Source organism: Sinocyclocheilus grahami, unplaced genomic scaffold, assembly GCF_001515645.1.
Source record: "Sinocyclocheilus grahami isolate Dianchi unplaced genomic scaffold, SAMN03320097.WGS_v1.1 scaffold297.1, whole genome shotgun sequence".
Taxonomy (NCBI): domain Eukaryota; kingdom Metazoa; phylum Chordata; class Actinopteri; order Cypriniformes; family Cyprinidae; genus Sinocyclocheilus; species Sinocyclocheilus grahami.
This window is the reverse complement of record NW_015505476.1, coordinates 180,205-204,448: the sequence shown is the minus strand read 5'-3', so window position 1 is coordinate 204,448 and position 24,244 is coordinate 180,205. Positions and strand designations below refer to the sequence as shown.

At 35.7% G+C, this 24,244-nt stretch overlaps 1 protein-coding gene across 1 annotated transcript in view; it reads right to left on the bottom strand.

The window, feature by feature from the left end:
* LOC107601022 (protocadherin-15-like) overlaps nucleotides 1–24,244 on the bottom strand; it is a 206,231-nt gene that overhangs the window by 65,271 nt on the left and 116,716 nt on the right. Inside the window, exons 14-20 of the mRNA XM_016293037.1 lie at nucleotides 20,102–20,251; nucleotides 15,920–16,113; nucleotides 15,698–15,830; nucleotides 14,529–14,608; nucleotides 8,783–8,876; nucleotides 6,508–6,636; nucleotides 1,986–2,291 (exon numbers count right to left, since the gene is read on the bottom strand). Of these exons, the coding sequence (XP_016148523.1) occupies nucleotides 1,986–2,291; nucleotides 6,508–6,636; nucleotides 8,783–8,876; nucleotides 14,529–14,608; nucleotides 15,698–15,830; nucleotides 15,920–16,113; nucleotides 20,102–20,251 (1,086 nt within the window). The remainder of the gene's footprint in view (nucleotides 1–1,985; nucleotides 2,292–6,507; nucleotides 6,637–8,782; nucleotides 8,877–14,528; nucleotides 14,609–15,697; nucleotides 15,831–15,919; nucleotides 16,114–20,101; nucleotides 20,252–24,244) is intronic.

Here is a 24,244-nt window from a genome sequence, read left to right as displayed (position 1 = left end):
CACATCTACACACATATGTCGTTAAAACAATACGTGTTCAATATTTGGTGCTCAATTACAGTGGGTACGGAAAGTATTAAATTTTTCACTCTTTGTTATATTGCAGCCATTTGCTAAAATCATTTAAGTTAATTTTTTTTCCTCATTAATGTACACACAGCACCCCATATTGACAGAAAAACACAGAATTGTTGACATTTTTGCAGATTTATTAAAAAAGAAAAACTGAAATATTACATGGTCCTAAGTATTCAGACCCTTTGCTGTGACACTCATATATTTAACTCAGGTGCTGTCCATTTCTTCTGATCATCCTTGAGATGGTTCTACACCTTCATTTGAGTCCAGCTGTGTTTGATTATACTGATTGGACTTGATTAGGAAAGCCACACACCTGTCTATATAAGACCTTACAGCTCACAGTGCATGTCAGAGCAAATGAGAATCATGAGGTCAAAGGAACTGCCTGAAGAGCTCAGAGACAGAATTGTGGCAAGGCACAGATCTGGCCAAGGCTACAAAAAAATTTCTGCTGCACTTAAGGTCCCCAAGAGCACAGTGGCCTCCATTCCTTAAACGGAAGACGTTTGGGACGACCAGAACCCTTCCTAGAGCTGGCCGTCCAGCCAAACTGAGCTATCGGGGGAGAAGAGCCTTGGTGAGAGAGGTAAAGAAGAACCCAAAGATCACTGTGGCTGAGCTCCAGAGATGCAGTCGGGAGATGGGAGAAAGTTGTAGAAAGTCAACCATCACTGCAGCCCTCCACCAGTCGGGGCTTTATGGCAGAGTGGCCCGACAAAAGCCTCTCCTCAGTGCAAGACACATGAAAAAACACCTGAAGGACTCCAAGATGGTGAGAAATAAGATTATCTGGTCGGATGAGGCCAAGATAGAACTTTTTGGCCTTAATTCTAAGCGGTATGTGTGAAGAAAACCAGGCACTGCTCATCACCTGTCCAATACAGTCCCAACAGGGAAGTATGGTGGTGGCAGCATCATGCTGTGGGGGTGTTTTTCAGCTGCAGGGACAGGACGACTGGTTGCAATCAAGGGAAAGATGAATGCAAGTACAGGGATCAGTTGACATGCATGATATTTCTTTAAATGCTTTGATGCAACACACATATTTGAGTTACTCAATTACTTAATTTGCATTCTGATAATTAATTTCAGAAACCAGACATTTATTTACTAGTATATTACCCTTTTCTTTTAACCTTTTATATTAACCAAATGTACATCTATGGCAAACGGTAACATTTTCAGACCATGAACTAAAACATTAAGACTAACCATAACCATAACTGATATCCAGGCAACACTGTACCCTATTGATATTATATTTTGAGACGACATGATGACAGTACTTTCATGTTTGGCTAAACTATCCCTTAAAGTTGGACTGCAAATGATCTCCAAATAAGACAGAGTTTTGCACATTAAAGTGGCGTAACAGTTTACTGAGTTCGTCTCTCAGACTTTTTGCTCATATTTGTCTCTAGTTTATGTAAAATTCATTGGTGATTGTGTTGTTACGTTGGCGTTCTGCTAAAGCTCCCAAGAGCGTGATCATTTAGAGGCACATTTACCACAAGACAGCATCTCCTGCTTTTCACACTGGGTCTGTCAAGAGTGTCAATATTTATCTAGTTAAATATGCAGCCCGTCAGGAATAAACAGGGAAACGCAGAGACGTTTTCCCCCCACACTCTCAAGGGAAACTAAACACACATAATCAGCCAGTTACTCTCAGGCCAGCAGACAAAACACAGATAGACAGACACATAAGTAAACACACCCACAAACAATCTGCTTTTCCTTCCTTTCAGGTTAGATGCCCGGGTCAAACGCAGACAGAAATTTTGCAGTTCACCTTTAACTTTCTCAACAGCTTATGCCACTCAGCAACGTAAAATTGTGAAGTATTCAGATATGAGAGAACTACACAACAAGAACGCTGAGCTATGGATGAGCCAAGCACTTACACTGAGTCTCAGGATGACGGTTCCAGCGGGGGTGTTTTCTGGGACGTTGACGGTGTAGATGGGCTGGGAAAACACAGGGCTGTTGTCATTGATGTCTGTCACCTCCACCAACAGTGTGATGGTGGCCCTGCGAGGGTTCACCGCTCCATCTGACGCCTCCACGATCAGATCGTACCGGCTCCGAGTCTCTCGGTCCAGCGGCACCGCAGTGAAGATGCTGCCCGTGGCGTTTATGGTGAACAGAGATGCAAAGGAGAGCAAACGGTACCGGATCTGACCATTGAGCCCGGCATCAGGATCGGTGGCCTGAAAACAGAGACATGCACTCATGAATTTGATATTTATAATGTATATTCAGCAGTTTTAGTTATTTGAATCAACTTGATTAAAATACTCTTTTGGTTTGCATCCAATAAGTTAGTTTGCCACAGTCACATAATCACCTTATCTGTAATGTGTAATATAAATAAATAAATAAAGTTTTGAGTCAGTATGTTGTTGTTTTTTTACAATTATGCTTCTTTTAAATACATTTAATCAGTAAAAATGCAGAAGTGATGAGAAAAAAAGATCAGAAGTGACAATAAAGACATGTTATAGAAGATAACAGATAAATGCTGTTACTTTGAACTTTCTATTGATCAAATAACTCTCAAAAATATATCACAGTTTCCACAAAAAATATTTTCAAAATATATTCAAATATATTAAATTAAAATAATATTTCACAATATTATTGTTTGCACTGCATTTTTGTAGTCTTGCTCAACATGAGAAACTTTCAAAAACGTAAAAAAAAAAAAATACCTTCAATTTATATACTCCATTACGACAACTATATATTGTTATTATGATATAAAGTTACTCAAATCGGGGATATATTTAATTTTGGTTTCACCTTTACCAAGCACCCACAGCACAGCCTTTATAATGGAAAAATAAATAAAATAAAGAATACTACTACTACTACTACTACTGATAATAATAATAATAATATTAATAATAATAATAATTGCAGCCAGTTCTTTAGAGCAAAGAAATAAAGACTTGCTAAACTAATCATAATTCCTGCGTGGTTACAGCGGCTCATTTGTATGTGAGCAGGGGAGCAGAGCTCGGCTGTAATGGCTTCAGAGGTGCCTGCTATAATTCCTTCCTGTAGTAATTACAGATGCAGATGGGAAGAATAACTGGGTGGGGGGGTTATTAGAGAAGCATGCCTGGTTAGAGACATGAACGACACAGACTCTGGGAGAAGAGAGAGAGAGAGATGAGAGGAGGGACAGGAAGATGATGGGATGAAGGGCCAAAATCCAAACGTGGGCGAATGGAAATAAGTGAAATGAAAAGAGCATGTCTGAGCCTTCAGAAATTACAGCCACATCTGAGCGCTGAGGAATGAAAGTGCTGCCCGTGGCCCTCTCACCAGCAGTACGTCCTGACAGCACACTTACATGGCATCTGCTCACCTCAATAATTAACTAATGGAATGAATATGTAAACAGAGCGATAAATAAACAAACAACACTACACAATACATTAATAAAAACCTGTTTCCTAATGTCACTGCTGACTGCTATTCCATCAAACATTTCACCAATTATTATAAGTTTTGATTCACCTTTTTTGCCTTCGCTATTCATTTTAAATGACAAATGAATCTTTAAAAGTATATTTAGTTTATTTACAGTCAAACACTAAAGCTCATAAAAGATGCATGTATAATAAATATGAAAGAATGCGCAAAATGCCGTTTAAAATATTAGGTGGAATATAGCACATCAAATACTTATTACATTATATAACCGGAATAGTGCAATATTCATCAATCAGATTCTAAAAATGAAACAATCGATATATATATAAAGTTAATTTCTGTAAGATTTTTCAGTTTTGAAACAAGTCTCTTATGTTCAGCAAGGCTACATTTATTGGATCAAAAAATTTAGTAAAAACGTTTTTCTATGTGAATCTATTTTAAAATGTAATTTATTCCTGTGATGCACAGCTGAATTTTCAGCATCATTACTCCAGTCTTCTGTCACATGATCCTTCAGAAATCATTCTAATATGCTGATTTGTTGCTCATAGAATCATTTTTTATATTATCAATGTCGAAAACAGTTGCGTTGCTTAATGTCTTTGTGGAAGTCGTGAATTTTTATTTTAGGGTTCTTTGAATAGAAGGCTCAAAAGAACATTTATTTGAAATATAAATCATTTGAAACATTAAAAACGTCTTTACTGTCACTTAATTTACTGAATAAAAGTATTAATTTCATAAAACAATTTACTGACCTCAGTTTTGTGAATGGTAGTGTTTATTTATTCATTCATTCAATTATTCATAGATTTATTTATTTATTCATTCTTTCATATATTTATTATATAACATTTCATATTACAGAGAAGTTGGTTCACTGAGAATGATTCAGTTGCAATCTTCATAGATTGCATACCAAAAGATGATTTTGCTGCTTATTATTTTTGTTAAAAACAATCATACCTTTTTTCAGGAATCTTTGATCAACAGAAAGTCCAAAGAACAGCATTTATTTGATACATTGTATATGTATTTTTTTTTAATGTAATATAAAATACCAATTTGAACTGTAATATAATATAATATAATATAATATACAGACAGATTTTGTCCCCAAGGTGAAAATGTCTATTAAAATGGGTTGTTTTGTAGAATGCTCGAAGCTCTCAGCGTGAATAGTATCTTAAGGCTTTTGGACATGTTAGCCTGTGGCAAACAACATGGCTGTAAGTGTCTATAGAGTGGGAACACACTGATGTGCATCTGTGATGTGTGAAGTAAGTGTCCGTATGCATACGCTTGTTTGTTGTCACAGCACAATAAGAATCCAGGTGTTTTTGATCTCCACGGGGATCTGTGTGTGAATTTGAGAGCAAGGCCTCAAAGTTTGGTGAGCACCTGCTTGTTGTGAACATGGCAGACTACACAGAACATGAGAGGATGATGAAATGAAAAGAAAGATGATGGAAAGTGAGAGAACAGCTCAGAGGGAGAGATCCAACTTGAGCAACATCCAAAAAAATAATTTTTAGCTGTTTAATTACTTCTCAAATACAATATGATGCCATATGAGGACAGCACGCACTAAATCATTTCAATGGCAGTTTTATTCATACTAAACTCATGACTCTGTGATTGAATTAAAATTGTACTCAATTTAATCTTAGTTAAAAAAAAACAAACTATTTATTCATTAAAACATTAATTCATTAAACATAAACAAATGATAAAATAAAATACAAAATAAAAATGACAAATGGTATTTTATATTGACAGCTTAAGAACCAGCCTAACTAAAACAGAAACTAAACTAAATTGGAAAGACAAAGTAATCATAATAAAATAGAAATAAAAATCACAATAAATTTTAGTTTATTAAAAAATATATATATTATTTTTTAATGTGGTTTTAAGACACTAAAAAGCAATAACACTACGCTGTGCTGAAATTTTTTTATTCCATTTAATATTTTAATGATACCAGTTTGACATTTACGTTTGCAGCCCTAAAACACTAAAGCTAAAACATGAATAAATAAATGAATGAAAACAAAAACTAAACTGGAAAGAGAGATAATAAATAAAATAAAATCTAAAAGCAATACAATTTAAATGAAAAAGCATTTACGCAACTATTAATTATGTCTAGATGAAGGTTTTTGCACATCATTTAGGTAGGACTTTTTAGTTAGTTTGTGCTTATAAACCTACACTCTAAAAAATGCTGGGTTGTTTCAACCCAATGTTGGGTCAAATATGGACTAACCCAACTGTTGGGTTAAAAAGTTAATTTAAAAATGTAACCAAAATTTAACCCAACAGTTGGGTTAGTCCATATTTGACCCAACATTGGGTTGAAACAACTCAGCATTTTTTAGAGTGTACAAAAAACATGAAATGAAAAGAAAGACGATGAAAAAACAAAGACAACAGTTCATAGGGAAAGATCCAACTTGTACAAAAAAACTAAATTTCATTTGTTTAGTTGTTACTTCTGGAAAACAGTATCATGCCACATGAGGTCAACCCGCACTAAATGATTTCAGTCGCAATTTTATTGATGCACAAAGGCACTGTCGCATCATCTTATGCCTGTCAATCACATCGGCACCGAACTCAGTGATCAAGACATCACAGAGCAACAAATGAGCGGTAAAGAGACACGTGATCACAACACAGCATTGTGAATGAAAGCCTGACACATCTTTCATTGATTATCTTTCTAACCAACCAAAGCATGATTAATCAAACACGCTAATTAAAATTTCAACCGCTTGGCAGGGCGGAACAGAAGCAGTCATCAGGGACTGACTGTAAGGTGACTAATGACTCTAATTTACCATGACTTAATTAGAGAACAATACAAAGTGATGTCTGAAGATCTGTGCGGCATGACAGTTGAAGGGGCGGCATGTGGGAACCTCACGAAACTCACCAAAATAAAGATACGTCATCGATATGTTTTGTCATGGAACTCACCCTGACTTGACCCACGAACACATTGGCCTCTTCCTCCCTCACGGTCAGGTTTCTGAGTAGAGTGAGGTCGAAGCTGGGATCGTTGTCATTAACGTCTGTGATGACAATGCTGACAGTGGCCGTGGAAATCTACAAATAAGGACAGATTAATTAAATATCATCAGGAATGCATTAAATATATAAGAATGACAAGTTATTGGATCAACATTCTTGTTGGTCCTGAAACAAAATGATTTTACTATCTTATAAATGATTTTTGAGGTTGGTAAGGGTAATACATTTTTGGTAAGAATATCGTTGAATGGCAACAAAGAATGATTATGATTATGGCTATGGCAGTGTTAACAAAAAATAAATGAAACATTGTCCTTAACCAAAATCCAAATAAAAATTAACAGGAAACTAAAGCTAAACTAACATATACTTTCATGACTCCAAATTAAAAATAAAATGTATTTAATTCAAGTTAATTTTAGTTTATTAATAATATTAATAATAATAATATTATAATACCATTTATTTATTTATTTCTGTTTGGCAAATGGCATATTGTAAAGCTTTACAACCCACCTGACTAAAAACTAAAAAACTAAACTAAATTAGAAAGACAAATTGGTAATAAAATAGAAAAGAAAACTAGCTAATTAATATGAGTTCAATTAAAAAATATATTATGTTTTAATATTTAGTTTAATGTTCAAGGAACTAAAAAGCAACAACACTAGACTGTGCTGAGAAATAAAATGCCATTAAATATTTTTAATGATACTAGTTCCAGCATTCACGTCTGCAGCCCTAAAACACTAAAACCTAAATATTTTTCCATAAAAAAAAAATACTATTAATACTACTAATAATATAATAATAAAACTCATTTGGAAAGAGAATAAAATAGAAATACTAAATTAAAAAATAAAAGCATTTATGCTTTAATATTCATATGAAGGTCTTTGCAGAAAATTTTTGGAAGGAATTGGTTGTTTGTGCCTATAAACCTACAAAAAGCACAGTCCTGACAGTTCTACTGAACCCTGGAGTTCAGTGTGCACTTGCTGTCAAACCCTGAACCTTTCACAGCATTCACTCTGACATTCACAATGCTGCTGTCTGTCAGTCTTATTTGTTGCCTTTTTAAATATTGAAAATGACTTCACTGGTAAAAAATAAAATAGTGTCACCATTTAGTTTCTGACTCTATTCCAGAAACACATTTGCAGAGATGTAATTAAATCATACGCAATTGAGTTCCTGGGGCTTAAAAGTTTAATAGCACACAGTGATGAATATAAATTCAACCGATCAGTCAAGATCAGCATGTAGAGTTTAAATCCCAGTGGGATGTGCATGAAAAATTAATTCAGCAAAAAAAGGAAAAAAGAAAAAAAAAAACTTCTGGAAAGGGAATTATGTAGTCATAGATGGAGTTGTTGTTTGGCAAAAACATGTTCAGGTGCACTACAATTTCTTTTCCTACAATTCTGTCAAGAGGCATCAACACCATCAAACACACACACACACACAGACTGAAGGACAAGTGCAATACGAATGTGCTGAACCCCACTGAAGCCTGTTTGATCTCAAGAATGTGAGCTGCACTGAATATTACATTAGATATCATTATCATGCTTTAAGATGTGGAGGTCAGGTAAATTACATTGATTAATTAACCGCTTTGCACTTTCTATGACCATGATCTGAAATGTAAATGATTTAATGGACTTGTTTGACCAGATGAAAGTCATTTTGCCCAGTCATGTTGCGCAGGGAAAGATGAAGGCACGTCCTTATGTCTCAAAATGCTTTTAACGTGCCTGTCTTCCTTGAAAACTCCCTCTTCATCGGCTCTACAGATATCAGCCTGAGTTTGATAAATGAGCTTCATGCAGTCATTTAGCACTCCAGCGTTTCTCTGTTTGCTGAAGTTCTCTCATTAGAGAAGCTAAGCTGATATTACGAGTAAATGTTCTTTTAAAAAGGTGAATGTGTTTAAACAAGATGAGTCTCATTACAGAACATCCTTGAGGAGTTTTTGACAGTAATGACTATGCAAAAGGAAAAAAACGAATGAATACCAAATTATATAGAAGTACAGAGTTTTTTCCAGCTTTGTTTGTGGTTGCTTTTGTGAAAATATGCATTTAAAGCAACACGAGAATGTGGCATAAAACATTATATGAAAGATATGAAACAAGGTTGTGAAGAGATCAGACGTTTGAATCAGAGCAGCTGTCAGTCAGTGTTATAGTGCTGGTTTTGTGGGATGGTGCAGTCTCACCCCTCCTGGGTGGCCGTCAGATGCCGTGACGATGAGGCGATACTGGTCAATAGTCTCTCTGTCCAGAGGTTTGGCCAGCAGCAGAAGACCTATACTGAACAGACACATAACACTTTCTTTAAATTTTCTATTGAAATATTTCTTCTCATAATCTTTAGCTTTATTTTCTGTCATTTAAAAAAGTACACAGAGACAAACAGGGAAGTGACGTAGAGAGGAAAAATAAAATTAATATTTGTTTTTTCAGCTGCACACCCTCAGAAACCAACTACTGCCTTGATCAATATAAGCAAAGAACATCATTGTACATAATATTACTGTATTGCTTTTCTTCATTATGCCTTGATAAATGTCGGTTTTTATGATATAGTATTTTTATCTGGATTGTATTCATTCATACATATTTTTTTCTTGATTTTGTTCATTACTAGCACCTTAATAAAGTTTTTATTTGATATTGTTGTTATTGTCATTGTCATTATTCTGTATAATTCTTTATATTTATTAGGCAATACTGTATGTAAACACAATCATGTCAATAAATTACTTTAAATTGACCTGACAAAAATTGAATGGACAAAAAATAAATTACAGCCAGCAAAAAAAATAATTATGTTTAGTCAATATTGAGGACAGTGATGAATCTTGTCAACTAAATTAAATGAGCATTTTACCCAAACTTTACATTTCTGTCATTTACTCTTTATGTTGTTTCAAACCTCCTTGATTGTTTTCAGAGGGAGATTTTATGTAGGGTGGGGCTCTTTTTCATAAAATGTATGTGGATGGTGAAACATATATATTTCATATGGTGCTTCAAGATGTGTCACATCAATGATGACAAACATCATTGGGTCTCATAACCCAATCATGATGCACCAAATCTGAATATGCTAATATTCAAATAGCACAAATGAGATTTGAGAGCAAAAGTGTCAATGCACATCTGTTCCACATACAAATCTATTTCAGCTATTCAGAGTTATGAATCATACAGACTATTTTTATGACACTTTAACATGCTTTTAGTCATTTTTTTTATCATGACAGCTCTTCCACTTTCATTATATATATAAAAGAAAAATCAGCATAAACAATTTTTAGAATAACATGAGGGTGAGTAAATGATGACAGAATTTTCAATTGAACCATCTGTTTAATACTGTGATTATTTTCATAATGATGAGGTAGAACACGTACTTAGAACACAGAATGACCTGCACGATCAGAAACTGTGCCTTGGAAATTGTATTCAGGATTACATTTTTGGGTGTGTTTGTGTCGTGACCATTATTTGCATAATTCCTTTGTTGAATCAGCTGCTAAAACAATGCAAGTAGTAAATAAACATTGGTATCTGCATGTGCAATTCAACAACCAATATCTGTGATCATCCACGCTGAACCACCGGCCACAGGGATGCCATTATCATTTGTAGACCAATAGGATTTCTGCGAATCATCAGGCTCATCCTACAGTGAGCTCACACGTGTGTGTGGGGGAAGCGGTGGATGAGGATGGACAGACAAGATCCTGTTAACATTGCAGTCACACACAGCAGAAGAAGCAGGCTGCTGTGCTGCTTGCTCATGTTTGTGTTTGTGTGTGTGTGTGTGTGTGTGTGTGCAGAATTATATTCCTCCTCAGTTGACCTCTACAAAAGCGATATTGAACGTGTCCTCTGAAGCCTGTGAAACAGCCGTATAAAACACTTCAGTGACTGGGATTCTCTTTTCTTTCGACCTCACAAACCTTCTGCCGGCCACATAGCATTCAAGGCAAAGTCTTTAAATTTTAACATCCCTTTTTAATGACTCTTCAACTGCCTTTGCTGTTTCTTCAACAGAAAAAAAATCATTTGTAAGACAAATCAATGAAAGAGGGTTTTATTTCAGCAGTCACCTCACAAAACCTCTCCACATTTTACCAGTGACATTATTGATGATATTAATCAAGAGAAGAGAAGAGAAGAGAAGAGAAGAGAAGAGAAGAGAAGAGACAAATAGAGACGAGACGTAGAGAGTAAGAAAACCAGATCACATGAGATTAGAAAAGATCTGACGAAATTAGAAGAGAAAGATGCGATAAGATAAGATGAGATGAAGCAAGATGAGGCCAGGTCAAATGAATAGAGAGGAGATAAGGTGACAAGAGAAGAGACCAAATGAAACGAGATGAGAAAGATGATTTGTGGCACAAAAAGACAAGTAAAGGTGAGATGAGACAAGATACAAAGATGAGATGAGACAAGATAAGATGAGATGAGATGTGATGAAGATGAGATGAGGCAAGATGAGATGAGACAAGATAAGATGAGATGAGATATGATGAGGCAAGATGAGATGAGATACGAAGATGAGATGAAACAACATAAGATGAGATGAGACAAGATAAGATGAGACAAGATGAGACACGAAGATGAGATGAGGCAACATGAGATGAGACACGAAGATGAGATGAGACGAGATGAGATGAAATGAGACAAGATGAGACACGAAGATGAGATGAGGCAACATGAGATGAGACACGAAGATGAGATGAGACGAGATGAGATGAAATGAGACAAGATGAGACACGAAGATGAGATGAGGCAACATGAGATGAGACACGAAGATGAGATGAGACGAGATGAGATGAAATGAGACAAGATGAGACACGAAGATGAGATGAGGCAACATGAGATGAGACACGAAGATGAGATGAGACGAGATGAGATGAAATGAGACAAGATGAGACACGAAGATGAGATGAAATGAGACAAGATGAGACACGAAGATGAGATGAAATGAGGCAAGATGAGATAAGATGAGATGAGATAAGATGAGATGAGACATGATGAGGCCAGATGAGATAAGATGAGATGAGACGAGATGAGATGTGACAAAATATGAAGATGAGATGAGACAAGATGAGATGAGACCAGATGAAATGAGACAAGATGAGATGAGACAAGATACAAAGATGAGATGAGACAAGATAAGATGAGATGAGATGTGATGAAGATGAGATGAGGCAAGATGAGATGAGACAAGATAAGATGAGATGTGATGAGGCAAGATGAGATGAGACGTGATATGAAGATGAGACAAGATGAGGAGACGTGATGTGGCAAGATGAGGTGAGGCGAGATATGAAGATGAGACAAGATAAGATGAGATGAGATATGATGAGGCAAGATGAGATGAGATACGAAGATGAGATGAGACAACATAAGATGAGATGAGACAAGATAAGATGAGACAAGATGAGACACGAAGATGAGATGAGGCAACATGAGATGAGACACGAAGATGAGATGAGACGAGATGAGATGAAATGAGACAAGATGAGACACGAAGATGAGATGAAATGAGGCAAGATGAGATAAGATAAGAGAAGAGAAGAGAAGAGAAGAGAAGAGAAGAGAAGAGAAGAGAAGAGAAGAGAAGAGAAGAGAAGAGAAGAGAAGAGAAGAGAAGAGACAAATAGAGACGAGACGTAGAGAGTAAGAAAACCAGATCACATGAGATTAGAAAAGATCTGACGAAATTAGAAGAGAAAGATGCGATAAGATAAGATGAGATGAAGCAAGATGAGGCCAGGTCAAATGAATAGAGAGGAGATAAGGTGACAAGAGAAGAGACCAAATGAAACGAGATGAGAAAGATGATTTGTGGCACAAAAAGACAAGTAAAGGTGAGATGAGACAAGATACAAAGATGAGATGAGACAAGATGAGATGAGACCAGATGAAATGAGACAAGATGAGATGAGACAAGATACAAAGATGAGATGAAACGAGATGAAATGAGACAAGATAAGAAGATGTGATGAGGCAAGTTGAGATGAGATGAGACAAGATATGATGATGAGATGAGAAAAGTTGAGGCAAGACGAGATGAGACAAGATCCAAAGATGAGATGAGACGTGATGAGACAAGATGAGATGAGATGAGGCAATATGAGATGAGATGAGATGTAATGAGACAAGATACGAAGATGTGATGAGGCAAGATGAGATGAGACGAGATATGAAGATGAGACAAGATAAGATGAGATGAGATATGATGAGGCAAGATGAGATGAGATACGAAGATGAGATGAAACAACATAAGATGAGATGAGACAAGATAAGATGAGACAAGATGAGACACGAAGATGAGATGAGGCAACATGAGATGAGACACGAAGATGAGATGAGACGAGATGAGATGAAATGAGACAAGATGAGACACGAAGATGAGATGAAATGAGACAAGATGAGACACGAAGATGAGATGAAATGAGACAAGATGAGACACGAAGATGACAACATAAGATGAGATGAGACAAGATAAGATGAGACAAGATGAGACACGAAGATGAGATGAGGCAACATGAGATGAGACACGAAGATGAGATGAGACGAGATGAGATGAAATGAGACAAGATGAGACACGAAGATGAGATGAAATGAGACACGAAGATGAGATGAAATGAGATGAGATAAGATGAGATGAGACATGATGAGGCCAGATGAGATAAGATGAGATGAGACGAGATGAGATGTGACAAAATATGAAGATGAGATGAGACAAGATGAGATGAGACCAGATGAAATGAGACAAGATGAGATGAGACAAGATACAAAGATGAGATGAAACGAGATGAAATGAGACAAGATAAGAAGATGTGATGAGGCAAGTTGAGATGAGATGAGACAAGATATGATGATGAGATGAGAAAAGTTGAGGCAAGACGAGATGAGACAAGATCCAAAGATGAGATGAGACGTGATGAGACAAGATGAGATGAGATGAGGCAATATGAGATGAGATGAGATGTAATGAGACAAGATACGAAGATGTGATGAGGCAAGATGAGATGAGACGAGATATGAAGATGAGACAAGATAAGATGAGATGTGATACGAAGATGAGAGGAGATGAGGCAGGATGACAAGGCAATTTAAAAAGTCAGAAGAGGAAACCAAATGAGAACTAACACAATAAAAAGAGAAGAGAAATGACACAACATAAGAAAGATGACGTGTAGCGAGAAGAGCAGAGGAGAGGAGAAGAGAAGAGAAGATGAAGTGATGATGCAGTGAAGCATAAAAAGATAAAAGGTGATACGAGATGTGAAGAGACCCGATGAGATGAGATGATGAGAAGATAAATGATAAGAAAAGACATGATAAGAAGAGATAAGACCAGACCCGATGAAATTAGACGAGGCAAGGCACAGCAAAGTACAATGAGATGAAGCATGATGAGAAGACACAAAAGCAGAGAACAGACTAGGTGAGGTGAGCCAAAAAAAGAAAATACAGAAAACAAAAGAACAGATGAAGTGAAACAAGAAAAATAAGTCAAGAGATGTATATAACACTAGCGCTGCCTCTCTGCTCTGATAACTCTCTCTTGTTACTACTAACAACAGTCATAAATGTCATTAATAAACCAACTACATGTTACTATTAAACAACACCTTTCAAATTCTCACACATTCTTTCCCAGAAACGTTCACACTGTAAGCTTGTTTGTGCATTTGTCTTGTCTTCATTCCTCCAATGAGGGATTCTCATGCAGAGAGAGGCACAGATGTACGTACTTTATAGACCATATGCCATATACTGTATGTACTAGATATTTCTGTCCCTAAACTCACGCCATTGGCTGAGTCAATGTTGCGGTTCAAGATGTGCAAACAAATAGAATATTCTGAATTGCAATACAAGATCTGTACATTCTTAATTGATGAGTTTTATTTATTAATGAAAACTTACGTTCGTGAAAGGTTGAAGACATGCTGCGGGTCACCACTTTGTATCTGGTAGGTGATAGGATCCAGCTCACGGTCTGTAGCCTGTGAAAATACATAAATTCACACTCACGTACCGGCTGGTAAAACATAAAATCAATGTAACATAAAATCAATTGCAGCATAACAATACACTTAAATGAAAAGGCCAAGTCTGTTTGAAGGACATGATGAACAAATGTAGAATCAGTGACATATATAAATTTATAACCCTACATCTATTCCAGGATACCTGCTGATATTGATTATGTCGTTTTCTGAGTTTGACAGCACAATTTGTCTGTGCAGTTGAGTTGTAAAATCATAAAATATTTGATAATAAATGTAAAATTATAAAAATAATTTCATATTATCTTATGAAAAAATAAATGACTGTATATATGTGGCCATGTTCAGAATGGCTAACTACACACTCCACTTTAGCAGTATCTTTACTGTGCATTCAGTAGTATGCTAATTTTCTGCATGCACAGAATACCCAGATGACCTACTACATTTATCAAAATGTGCAGTATACAAAAGGGCATACTGCGTGGGATACTGCATCCCACAATGCAATGCATTCAACTTGACCTTCTATTTTCAGTGTATCTGCCAACATCTTTTTTTTATTCATAATTTGATCAGACTTCAAAGGCTTAAGACCAGGCTTCCAACACCTATTGACCCATGAATTTTTCAAGACTTTTTCAGTCATTCGTGATTACTGGATAAGAATTTCTGCAAATCATTTAATAGAGATTGCACACACAAATAAAACTTTAAAGTCCATTAAGAACAATAATAATGATTTAAAAATGAAGAAACATGACTAAAAATATTAAAATATATTATATAAAATATTATTATGTTATATAATTATTGTTATTATATAGTTGTTATATTATATTATATATTATTATTTATTATATAATTATATATTATTATTATTATATGATTAATATAATTATTATGACATTAGAAATTTCCATGTCCAGAACGGAGAATTTTAAAAATTTCAGATATTTTTATGACATGTTTTGCATGACCATGTTTAAATACCGTTTAAAAAGTTGGCAGTTTTTAGAGTATATTGTATAATATGCTATAAACAGTAGGTTATTATTCCATTCCAAGTCAAATCTGTGTGTGTACCTGCAGGTTCAGCAGTATGGCTCCTATCCTCATGCCCTCGCTGATCTCCAGGTTGTAGGTCTGTTGGGGGAATCGTGGTGGACTCTGATTGTTAGGTGGCAGAACCTCTATGTAGACTGTAGTTATGGAGCTCCTATACGCATAGTGACAAAGAAAATAAAAGACCAAAGACACAAGCAAACACTCAAGAGATGTAACTGATGTAATGAAGTCACATCTGACCTCCTCTCTGTGTCAGGAGCGTTGTCTGACGCTCTCACGGTCAGTGCGTAGGAACGGCCGACAGTCAGTGTGACCCCTGGTGCTAACATGATTCGTCCTGTGCGGTTGTTGATGATGAAATCACCTTGATCTCCAGCCAGGATGGCGTACGTGATGAGGCCGTTTAAACCAGCATCAGCGTCCTGAGCCGTCAGCTGACAGAACAAACAGAGACAGTATTATTTTAAAGGTGACATATCATGAAAATCTGACTTTTCCAGGTTTTAAGTTCTATAATCAGGTCCCCGGTGCATCTACCAACCAAGGAAACGTGAAAAAGATTAACCCAGTAACTTTGTTTTGGTAAGCCTTTTTCTGCAAGCATCTGAGAAAACGAGCACGTCTGATTTTTCGCTCCCTTGGTGACGTTGCAAAGGGATCTCATTATAATATTACCGCCCCTTAATCTGTAAGTTTCCACCCACGGTGCCGTCATTGTGTTTTCGCAAGCGATAACGGTGTACCAGCTCTAATGCCATGGCGAAAGTTCTGCCTTTGTCTACACAGACGAGCACAGAACACTATTTAGATCTAAAATAAACATGCTATTTATTTTCCAGCAGTTTACCTTCGCAGACATAACCAACTGTTTTTGTAACTCGTGTGTTTTTAACGTGAACTTGTGTGTGAATGAGAACTTAGTTTAGTATTCACATGCTGTGACAGCCGCTTTCTGTCCGTGTGCTTCGGATGTGTGCTCTCAGAAAACCGTATATCAGAAGTTTAAACTAATATGGTTTAAACTGCATGATTTCAGCGTGATAAACATGATCACAACCATAACAGCTGTTTTTAGCAGGTCCGAGCTGTAATGGCGCAGCTCTATTCTGGAAAAGGGGGCGGGGAGCAGCAGCTCATTTGCATTTAAAGAGACAAGCCTGAAAAACAGCGTGTTTCTGCTTCCACTCAAAATAGGCATTTTCAAAATGATATAATAAATTATCTGAGCTGAAACTTCACAGACACATTCTGGGGATACCAGAGACTTATATTACATATTGTAAAAAGGGGCATAATATGTCTCCTTTAAGCCACATTCATTTGTTTCACACTGATCTTCATTACCCTTCCAAAAATGCTATGGTAATGTACTTGGAATTGAATATATTTTGGTTTTTAATATCTTTGTGTTAACTTATTTTAAAGAGAATGCACACACAAATAGCAATTTCAAATCAATGAAATTGTTTAGAACAACAATAAAAAAATACTAGAAAAAAACTACAAATAATTACTTTAAAATTTTTTATATATTATATTACATAAAATATTATATTAAATACACATTATATAATTAAATATATTAGAATATCAACATTATATATGCATAAACATATATTTATAGAATTTTATTAGTCTGTGTTGACTCATAATTTGATCATAATTAAGTTAGGGATCTCATTCAAATCATTCAATTAAAAATCAATGTATAAAGATAATTAATAGAAAAAAAACTACAAAGAATAATAAAAATATATATTAAAATAAATTAAATATAGAAATATTATATGCATAAAAATATTAACATATAATTTTTCATGCCATTTTCATGGCAATTGTGTGTATTTTCTTAATATGAATGGCTTTTCCAGGAAAAAATTATGTCCTTTTTATTTATTTATAACTTCAGGCATTTAAGTCTTTCTATCAAATTGTGTTTAATATTTTCAAATGGTGAAATGCACTGTTTAACTAGTAGTACACTTTATTGAATACCATGGTACTCCTATAATGCATGGCTTAAAAAACATGGTGGTACCATGGTACCATGCTCAAAAGCCTAGTATAATTTTCATGTTTTCTCATAATATTTACAAATGAGGTCTTAGTTCTACTCGCTGAATTTTTACTTTCTTTAAACTTAACACTCATTACTTTAAATCAACCATAACAGAAAATCCATCCATCCATCCTTATTAAAATGCAGATTAGACTCTCCGTATTAATGAGGTTTAAAAGCAGCATAATATGATTATTCAGGATAAATTCTCAAACACAAAGGTACAGATCAAAGACTAAACACTTTTGATTAGGTTCAAAGACGTGCATTTAGATGTAAACACTTAACTCTGAACGTTATCGTCTTTAAAAGCACCGGGGCAATAAATACACCCTAAGGGTAATTAATTCAAAGTCCTGCTAATAAGAAAGCGCCACCTCCATCCACGGCTCTCATTATTGAGAAAACTCTCCAGAAGCACTGATCCGTACCGCCGTGCCTTTAGCTGCTTGGAGTGCTGAGGTAAGGAAAATAATTCTCACATACACACACACACTCACTCGAGGGCAGCAAATATGGCTTATAAAATGCATCCAAGTGGCCCGGCTGACCTAGTTGTGACCTGTGACCTCATTTCAGCAGGATCCGAGCGGCTTGTTATTTCAAGAGATACTACAGGCCTTTATGTGACTGATTTTCCTTTGAATCGTGACCCAGCCGTGACGGAATGAGGCAAACACAGGCAGAGCAGAACATGAGCAGAGTGCCAAAATAAAGCTGAGAGAATCGTTACTGAGAGAGAGTGAATATGCCATAGCCTGAGGGACAGAAAAGCACACATTATGTTCACTTTATATCATTTTGTCCCACTTTTTGTCAGCCCACCATGTCGACACAAGCCACTTTCACAATGCAGATGAAAATAGCTGTAATTTGCCTTTTGAGAGCTTAATGCTAGTTTATACAAACAGAGTTTGGTTATTTACAGGAGCATCAACTGTGTTTTACGGCAAACACAGGCAGAGCAGAACATGAGCAGAGTGCCAAAATAAAGCTGAGAGAATCGTTACTGAGAGAGAGTGAATATGCCATAGCCTGAGGGACAGAAAAGCACACATTATGTTCACGTTATATCATTTTGTCCCACTTTTTGTCAGCCCACCATGTCGACACAAGCCACTTTCACAATGCAGATGAAAATAGCTGTAATTTGCCTTTTGAGAGCTTAATGCTAGTTTATACAAACAGAGTTTGGTTATTTACAGGAGCATCAACTGTGTTTTATGACCAAATACACAACCTTAAAATTGCAGAATAAGCTGCACTATGTTTATAGATCAAACTAAACAAGTTGTTGAACTGAACTACAATGTACTGATGTACCTAGATGTATTTTGTCACTCACAAAATGTTGCAAATGGAAGAGACAGAATGAGAGCGGCAGATGGACAGGTCATCCGAACAAATCAGTGTCGGGAAAGCTACTTTGAAACTGAATAATTTAAAGCAATTTAATTATAGAAAAGCTACTTACTTAAAAAAGCTTGGCTAAAGCTACAAAAGTAGTTAGCTACACAACAAGCTACTAAGATGAATAGCTAAATATAGTCAAACTATTAATTGGGGAATACTATATTCATGAATGTATACCTTCAACCTCTAATTTACACTAATATACAACTAATAAAACTAAAACTAAAAAAAGACAATTATTTGTCTTAGATAGATATTGATGGACAGCTGCACTTAAATCGTGAAATATTTCACAATAAAAATATGCAAAGACTTAAAAAATAATTTTCCCATGCTACTTTTTTTTGAAAAAGTAGTTTGTTACTGGAAAGGCTGCATTGTTGAAAGCACTGTGACAACTAAAACATGCAGTTAAATTAGAAACGCTGCAATTTTTAGAAGCAAGCTATTTCTCAACACTGGAAGAAAACAACTGAAAAGTAAACATAAAAATATATACAAATTATTCAAAAGACACCCCGGGGAGAAAAATGATATTTAGGCATTTGAATGGGGTTCAGAAAGTCTGGTTAAAGATGTAAACAGATCGCAGTATGACTCACTGCAGTTCATTAGCTGCGGTTCATATGATCTGGTTCCTCTTTAAAAAGTTGCTTTATTGCCTGCGCTCCTTTGTGTTCATATAGCTGAATGACAGTTTGCTTCATTTTTCAATGCATTTTTCACATATTTCATCAGAAAGAAAAAAAAATCCCAGAAGCTGTTGAGTCACATTCAATAATTTGACTAGAATCTTCAGTTATTAATGAAGCAAACATAGGGCCGAGTTCATTTCACACACCAAATCACATTTAGAGTTCTCAATAAACACTCCGCTATGAATAAATGATTCATAAATGGCTCTTGGTGAGTAAAGTGAGTGTTTCTGAGCTGTAGTGTTGTGCCCTCACCTGCAGGACGGTCTCTCCGGGCAGCATGTTAGTGAAGATCTCCACACTGTAGGACACCTGACCGAAAGTGGGTGTGTTGTCATTCGCATCGATGACCAGGATGTCCACCGTCACGGGTCTGCTCTGTTGAACGCCATCAGATGCCACCAGCTTTGGGGGGAAAAAGAATAAATAAATAATTTCAATAGCATTATACAACACAACTCATTTTGGTTCTTTTTGAATATGTCAGTTCATCATTGGCTTGATTTATACATTTCTGATGTATAAATATTTGATCTATCTATCTATCTATCTATCTATCTATGTGCTGTCAAATGCATTAAATCACATGTAAATATGTAAATATACACAGTACCCACACATATATTATGTAAACACAAACTTTCTATTTTGTATGTGATTAATCGAGTGACAGCACTTATATATACAAAATTTTAGTTTTATATTTTGGATATAATATAGCCTAGAATTTCACAACTTATAAATTATAAAAATCGAATTGTATATATATATATACACATATGTGTGTATAAATATATATAACTACTATGCAATTTATGCTTACAATATACAAATTTTATATAATTAATATAATTATATACAATTTGACATTATACAGTAACTTCATGATTTATTCTTAAATATCTTTTGCATCTTTTTACTGGAAATCAAGATTTTTTTTCTTCGTATTACTTTAGAATAGACCTGCTGATTTGATTTGATCTGCATCTGACGTATAGCACAGCATGTGGGCACTTCATACAACAAATTCTCAGTATTATAGAACAGCTTACAAATGTTATCGGCTAAAACTGCCACACCAAACATTTGTCCAGAGTCTCCCACTGTGCTCCTTTCAAAGGCACTCAAAGTGCTGAGCCAGCAGCCGTAGGTTACTCCGTTGTTCCTCGGCTTGCATTTCCATGAGCTTTTCCCCCAGAGAATCGTGGCAGTAAATGTGGATCAAAGCCCAGCGGTTCCTCAGTTTGAGCAGGAGAGGAGAGCTTTGCATACGTAAACATTACGTTGGAGAACAGCTCCAGGCCAGTGGGATCTCCAGAGTGGTTTGGTCTATATCCAGGTGGACTTTCATTAGCCCTAGGCAGGCTGACCGCTCGAGTGTGCCATTATCAGACACTCGCTGTTACTGACCACTTTCTGGGTTTGACCTTAAGGAGTGTATGGCTGCTGATTCTTGGAGATCTTTCAGCTGCTTGGCATCTGCTATATAGCTGAAATATGCATTTTCAGTTCAGGCAGTGGGAGAACTTTTCATTTGGAATAGCAAAATTATGGAATTAATTTTTAAATATAAATTAGACTGAAAAATAATGCTTATGCCATCTATTTCCACTTATATGACCAATCAAACAACCTATAATGGAATTAATAAATTATGACAAAATTAATGCACACAAGGTTTAAATAATAAGAAGGACAAAAAAATAATGATGTTGATAATAATAATAATAATAATAACAACGACAACAAAACATTATCATCATAATCATCATCACCATCAACAACAACAACATTTTTATTCTTCTTATTATTAAAAATATAATATAATATAAAATAAAATAGGTAAGTTTCAGTCTTGTTTTAGTATAACTGACATACTATTATCGTTTAAATGAATGTTTTTAATGAATTTTCATTTTTACAATCTCTGTTTTCATTGTAATTTTAGTTAAATTTAGTGATTTTAATTTTAGTAATTTTGTAATTTTTATTAGTTGTTTAATATGTCTTCACCAGATGCTCTGGCAACCAGCTCCTTCCATTCCTTCCTCTTCTCAGCTTTTCTCAAGGTCTCGTCCAGCGTTAGGCCTGTCCACTTAATATGTCTATATAGTTAGTATTCATTTATTTCAGTTAGTTTGAGTTATTTTAGTACATGAAGCTAAACAAAAATTAGAAATGCTGCCTTGTCAACTAGCCAAAGTATTTTTATCATCATCATTATTATTATTATTATTAATAATTTTATTATTATTATCATATTTTTTATGATTTTATTTTTAGTTAACTGTTGTAACCCTGGTAAGTTCAGCTCTACCGTAAGCTCTTCAGCGGTCTATCTGTTCCACAATGCCTTTGAAAATGATGTGAGAGTACTTCAGGTTAGTAGTCTCAAAGCTGCACATATTCAATCAAACACAATCAAAAGGCATATTAAGGTACAGCAATAAAAAGAGAAATGGAAGAGACAGAACAAAGTGCAAGTCCAAGACAGCATGAAAGGCAGTGTCATCGGATCTCTCAGTTATCAAAAACTTCACTTTTTCCTTACAATAACTTCCACCACAAAACACATCTCAGCGTCTGCCTCAGAAAATTGCAGCCCTGTTTCTGTCATTTAAAGAGCATTTTTACCCAGTTTCCCCTCTGTGTGCCTGGCCCTAATGGATTTTGAATAGGCAATGAAAGTACCAAATTGAATAAACAAAAAAGCAAGGATAAAAAACATGTGCTCAGAAAAACCCACATATTAGAAACTCCCAGAGGAAGTAGCTCAGGAGACTTCAAGAAAGTCTCACTTGTGTTTCATTTAAGATCTCCTCTGAAACTCAAGAGGAGAAACATGTGAGATTACTGACAAGCAGAAGACTTATGCATCAGTGTCCATTTGCTCTCCATTTAATGTCTTTGATGTGGAGAAGAAACAACTGAGACATTAAAGATATCTAAGTTTCGATTTTTCTTTCCAGCCGGTTGTGCTGAATGAGAGAGGGAGGATCAGAGGATGAGGGGAAGGGGAAAAGGTGTTTGTCAGTTAAAGGGAGGCAGGAGAGTCGTGATGGGAATTCAGACTTTGGCCTGTCAGAGGATCAACTGTCCAGCTGAACACCCGTGTGAATGATGTGACCGCTCACAGCCAAAAAGAACACCCAGCATGAACAATTCACCCTCACTCCAAAACCAGACTCAGTTCAGCCAAAAAGACAATTTTGTCACCTTTTACTTCATTTTTTTGGAGCTTGAGAGCCCCTGGACATCATTCATTTTCAGTTTATGGAAGAGAGCTGCTCAATCATTCTGCTAAACATCTTCTTTTGCATTCCATACTCTTCTTAAGTGGCATCTATAGTTCCATGAAGAACCTTTAAAAATCATGAAACCTTTCCATTACACAAAATGTTCTTTAAAGTGGAAAAAAAATTCTTTAGATTATAAAATGTTCTTCACACTAATAAAATATGGTTCTTAAGAAAGGTTCTTTGGGGAACAGATAAAAAAAACATTGTTAAAAGTGCACAGAATAAAGAAAATCATACAGGTTTTTAACAAGATGAGATGAGTAAATTATAACAGAATTTGACTTTTGGGTGAACTTTAGCATTAAAATCACACAGCAGGGAAGTGGACTTTCATTATGTTGGTCTCTCTCCAGGCCTAATAACTCTACAGCTAATTTCCTTTCATGTTCTTGTTACAGTCTGTTTGTTCTTTATATAAAAGAAAACATATTGAATGTGATTGGGCCTCTGTTTTGTGCTGATAAGCAGACTATTGTTAAGCCTTTCAAATGGATTAATGCTGATTATCAGAACCTAAATCATCAAGATCTCGCTGTGAGCAGGGGCGTGTCCAAGCGAGTGCAATGTGATTGGCCCTCCCAAAATTCTAACGCATGATTGGCCAAAGCCGGTGGCCTATGTCATAAAGCTGCTTTAAATGGCTACACATGTAAGTTTTGAGTTTAGTTTGAGCAAACTGTTTTTTCAGGTTCAAGAAGATGTATCAGGGTTGCCAGGTTTTTACAAAAAAGTCCACCCAATTGCTTATTAAAGGGGTCATATGATGCGATTTCAATTTTTCCTTTCTCTTTGGAGTGTTACAAGCTCTTGGTGCATAAAGAAGATCTGTAAAGTTGCAAAGACTAACGTCTAAAATCCAAAGAGATCTTCTTTATAAAAGTTAAGAGTCAGCCACGCCTATCTAAAACGCCTCGTTCTAACACGCCCCCACATCTACGTCACGATGAGGGAAGATTTGCATAACGCCGCCCAAAATGTTCACGCAAAGAAAGAAGGCGTAACTTTTATTCTCGCTGTTGCCGCCGCTGTCATGTTGTGGAGTCGCTGTGTGTTTCCTTGTGAAAGTGAAACTACTTTGTTTGGCCTTCCAAAAGAGGAC